General features: G+C 14.6%; 1 protein-coding gene across 1 annotated transcript, besides 10 other annotated features; it reads right to left on the bottom strand. All coding sequences in view use genetic code 6, as the record gives it.

Annotated features, from left to right (window-relative positions):
• Positions 1-4: 4 nt before the first annotated feature.
• Positions 5-38: a microsatellite.
• Positions 39-1538: 1500 nt separating this feature from the next.
• Positions 1539-1598: a microsatellite.
• A 467-nt stretch (positions 1599-2065) lies between these two features.
• Positions 2066-2103: a microsatellite.
• Positions 2104-2256: 153 nt separating this feature from the next.
• Positions 2257-2294: a microsatellite.
• Positions 2258-2301: a microsatellite.
• A 9-nt stretch (positions 2302-2310) lies between these two features.
• IMG5_041730 (hypothetical protein) lies at positions 2311-4014 on the bottom strand (the record flags this gene model as incomplete). The annotated part of the gene is made up of 4 exons (XM_004037673.1): positions 2311-2626; positions 2741-3638; positions 3729-3833; positions 3900-4014. 4 exons carry the CDS (start codon positions 4012-4014, stop codon positions 2311-2313), a joined length of 1434 nt encoding a protein of 477 aa, XP_004037721.1.
• Positions 2644-2739: a microsatellite.
• Positions 3313-3354: a microsatellite.
• A 4-nt stretch (positions 4015-4018) lies between the features above and the next one.
• Positions 4019-4048: a microsatellite.
• Positions 4049-4708: 660 nt separating this feature from the next.
• Positions 4709-4752: a microsatellite.
• Positions 4712-4752: a microsatellite.
• Positions 4753-4809: the final 57 nt, after the last annotated feature.

Below are 4809 nucleotides of genomic sequence, written 5' to 3'. Positions count from 1 at the left end.
AATAATATATATATATATATATATATATATATATATATTTTATAATTATTTAAAATAAGTTTTAATAACATTAGTTTCAATAATAAAAATAATAAAATATTTTTTATTAATATGAATCAAACTAAAACGATTTTTAATAATAATTTTAATATTTTAAAATCAAAAAATAATCTTATTTTAAATAATATTAATGAAGAAAAATCTCTAAAAAATAAATTCAAAGCAAATCACTTCATTAATTAAATGATAATGCATTTATTTATGATTCTGAAAATATTTAATTAAATTAAAATTTGACATATTATTAATATATAAACTAAAAAAAATACCTAAACTGATGTGCTAACGCCTTAAAAAAGGATTTTTCATTATAATAATGGAATTAAGTAAACTAATAGGTAAAAAGTTATTAATTAGTCTACTTCTTTAAATAAAACATTAAGTTTTATAAATTGTAAAAGTAATATTTTATATAATAAAATATAAATTTAATATTTTATTTTCTTAAATACGATTTAAAGAAAAATAATAATAGGTTAAAAAATTTAAAATTTTTAATTATTAAAATTTTACTAATGGAGCTTTAGGAAAATTATAAATATATAAAATGTAAAAAAATATAACTCTACTATTATTATATTTTCAAAATAAAAGGATTTAAAACAAACATAAGAAGATAAAAGAGTATCGCAAGAAAATATTATCTAATTAAAGTTTAATATTGTTTTGGAAAAAAAATGGAAATAAGATTCTAAAACGACTTGTTCTATTTTATAAAATTAATTAATGTCAATAAATAAAAATAATAATGTAATTTTTTTATTTCAATTTTTTATATAAATTATATAGCTTTTATATATGGATGGTGTTTATAAAAAAAGTAATATTAGATTTAAAATAAGAATTGAAAGAATTTTAATAAGAGAAAGATACTTATATTAATAAATTAAAAATCATTTAAAATTAAATTAATTAAGAAAAAGAATTTATATATACATATAAAGTACTTATAGATGAAATAAAGAAATAAATAAAGCTTGAAAATGTATTTATTTTAAAAAATTAAAATATAACATTTTTATATAATTAATAGAAAATTAAAAATGAAATAAAACAAAAATGTTAATATAATTATAAAAATTTAGAAATGTTAAGTGTAAAAAAAGAAATTTAAGTAATTTTTTATTTTTTAACAAAAAAATATTTATATATATTAAACTTTTTAAGTTTAATAAAAATATATCTTATATTAAAAATGTTGATTTTTCTCTAAATAGATATTTTAATAATTGAGACTTTCTTTTCAAAAAAATATATTAATAAATATCTATTAGTATTATATGTTTTTTACAAAAAGATTAAAAATCTAAAAAAAAAAATTAAATTATTTATATTTTATAAAATAATTAAAAAATAAATTAACTAGAAAAAATTATAAAATATATTTTAATAATAATATGTTTTTAATATAAGGCTATAATAAAGTCGTAATAATCTTAAAATCTAAAATTTTATATTTTTAAAAAATCAAAAAGACGATAAATAAATAAATAAATAAATAAATAAATAAATAAATAAATAAATAAATAAATAAATAAGTATACTATAAAACTTCATTTTTTAATTTATTAAAAAATTTAAAGCATATCTAATAAAATATAATATATAATAAAACTAAATTTCCTTTATTAAATTAATTTTATTATTTCTTTGTTTATGTAAAATTAAATTGATTTTAATTGTTTTGTATTTATTTCTTTAAAATTTTTTAAGATGATATCTCTTATTTAATATAACTATACTTAAACACGATTAAATTTAAATAATATACTTTTTATATTATTTAATAAATTAATTTTTAATAGCTTTAAAAATAAAACTTAAACTATTATTATTTTTAATTATTATTTACCTCCTTAATAAGCATATAATGATGCCCCTTTAAATTTGAAAATTTTATAAAAATATGATTTTTAAATCAATAACATATTTATTATAATTTTTAGTTATTATTGTATTAATAATAAAATAATTTTTAAATATATAATTCTTAATTTTATTTTATTTAAATATGAATATATATAATTAAATATAATATTTATATATTGCAAAATTAACTATATTAAAAGAGAAAACTAAAAAAATTAGAAAGAATATTGTATAAAATAAAGTAAAATTTTTAGTAATGAATTATTAAATATAATTTATAATTATATTAAATATATTAAAATGGATAATTAATTTAATAAATTAAATAATTTTATTATTTATTTATAAATTTTATTTATATTTATTTATTTTTAAAAAATTTCATGCTTTGTATATTTATACTGTATCCCTAATTTAAGTTCTACAGATAGGACATTCTTATATATTTTTAGAACACTAAATACATGTACAATTATGTCTACAAGGAATAAAAACAACATTTCTTTCATTTTCACAACAAATAACACACCATTAAACCATATTAGGGATTCCATTATTTTGCTATTAAAAATTTTCTTTTTCTAAGCATTTTATTTTGCAATTATATGTAGATGTAGTTCCTATCTTAAAAGTTGTATTATTATCTAAAGAATAACTTTCACTTTAAATTCCTTCTTTAGAAAGTCTTAACCATGAACTATTATATTTTTTTTTTAATAAAAATATAAAAATAATAACAATAATAATAATAATAATAATAATAATAATAATAATAATAATAATAATAAATAATAATAATATATAATAATACCCATTTGTTGATCCATGATCTTCAAGAATAATTTTCATATCAATAAAATATATTTTTGCATGTAAATTTGATAAATGTTAATCATCAGGGAGTATTATCTTATTTGAGTTTTTTCTTCCAATAGAAAAATATTCATTTTTATCTATCATTTCTTACGTAAATATAAGCTTTATATTAAAAAAATATATAATAAATAATTATAAAAATACATCATAAGGTGGATTTGATTAATTAACTCCTTCTAAAACAGTTAATTAAACATAGGGTGGATCTTATTTAATTTTCGTTACTTCATATTAATTTGAGCCCATTTCGATAACAGTATCTAATGTCAGTTAAATTTTATCTTTAATTTTGATAAATGTACCGGTAGTAGAACCTATATCTTTAAGGTAAAATTGGTTATTTTTAAATTCTATTTCTGCATGAAAACGGGAAATGGATTCTTCCAAAATCAAAATTTAATTAGATGAATGCCTTCCTATTTTCCCTCCTTGTTCTTTAATGCAAAAATAATTTGCTTAAACACCTTCTACTGGCTCTATTATTAATTCATAGTTATGTTCTTGTAAATTATTTATAATATTATTTATATTATTATTTATATCATTATTGCTTTAAATAACTGGATTTTATTGTTCTTATTAATTATTTTCCTCTTCTTCAGATGATTCTAGCGCATTTATATCACAATTCGGTACTCTAATCATTTTTTGTTATTTCTGGAATTCTAGTTCGTTATTAGTATATGAAATATTGAAATTATCGAAGAACTTTTTGTCATCTTTTTCTTCGAATTTTTATAGTTTTGTATATTCACTCATTATAATTTAATCTTCTTATATTATTTTGTTTTTTTTTAAATAGCTTGAATATTCTTTTAAACCTACATTTAACCCTTTTTATGTAAATTTTTATATTTTACTTTTTATTATAGTATATTATATTTTTTTTTTTTTTAAAAAAAAAAAAAAAAAAATTAATTTACAATTTTTTATCTTTTTTCTTTATATTGCCGTTTATACTTATAAATCATCCCTCAAATCAGATTCGGTAAGAGAAGTTAAGCAGGAACCATCTACTGAATGTTATTCTTTTTTTGAGAAAAAAAGTTTTTTATATAATTTTTTTTTTTTTTACAAAATAAATAATTTATTACAAAAATATTAATAATATTAAGATAATCCAATAAAATCTAACCATATTTTTATATCTTCTATGCTCCATTTTATTGGATCTTTTGGTAAAAATTCTTTTAGTTTTTCAAAGTCCATTTTTTTTTTTTTTTTCGAGTTTTTTTTTTTGAGTATATAATATATTTTTTTTAATTTTTTTTGAGTATTTTTTTATTTTTTAAATATTAAATTAATTAAATTATAATAATGTTATTTTTCTATTATTTTCTTTTATTTTTATTTTATGACTTTTTTTTAACTTTTATAATATTTTTATATTTTAGAGATATAGATAAAAAATATTGTATCGCTTTATTAATTATTATTATTATTTTTTTATTTTTACAAATAAAAATAAATACATAAATTTAAATATTTATTTTTAACAAAAAAAATGTACAAAAAATTTAATAAGGTATATTTTTTTTTTTTCATTTATATGCTTTTTTTATATTTAATTTAACGCTAAAATTCTGATACCAGACTTAAGTTAGTGAAATATCTCTTTTTGAGTATTTTAATTAATCCCTTAAATTAAGTGCTTTTTACATAATTTAAGACTATGTGTCTTCTCTATTAATTAAGTTTATTAAAATTTAGTCAAAATTTAAACTTTTAATTTTTTATTATGTAAGCTCTATATTTTAATCAGTATATTAGCTTAACTTCTCAAGTGCTTGAAATTCTAATTTTAATAATTTATATTTCTTCATGGATAATCCTTAAATTTCTTATTAGAGTTCATCATTTTATTTTTCTACTTCTTCTTAAAATTATTACATTATTATTATTGTTATTTTTTAGAATAATTTATTTTTTATAATTAATTTTTTTTTTCAAAAATAAAATTATTAAAAATTAATAATATCAACTACAAAGGATACAAAATGTAAT

Source organism: Ichthyophthirius multifiliis (genome assembly GCF_000220395.1).
Source record: "Ichthyophthirius multifiliis unplaced genomic scaffold scaff_1120509249905, whole genome shotgun sequence".
NCBI classification, from domain to species: Eukaryota; Ciliophora; class Oligohymenophorea; order Hymenostomatida; genus Ichthyophthirius; species Ichthyophthirius multifiliis.
This window is presented reverse-complemented; position numbering and strand designations above follow the sequence as displayed.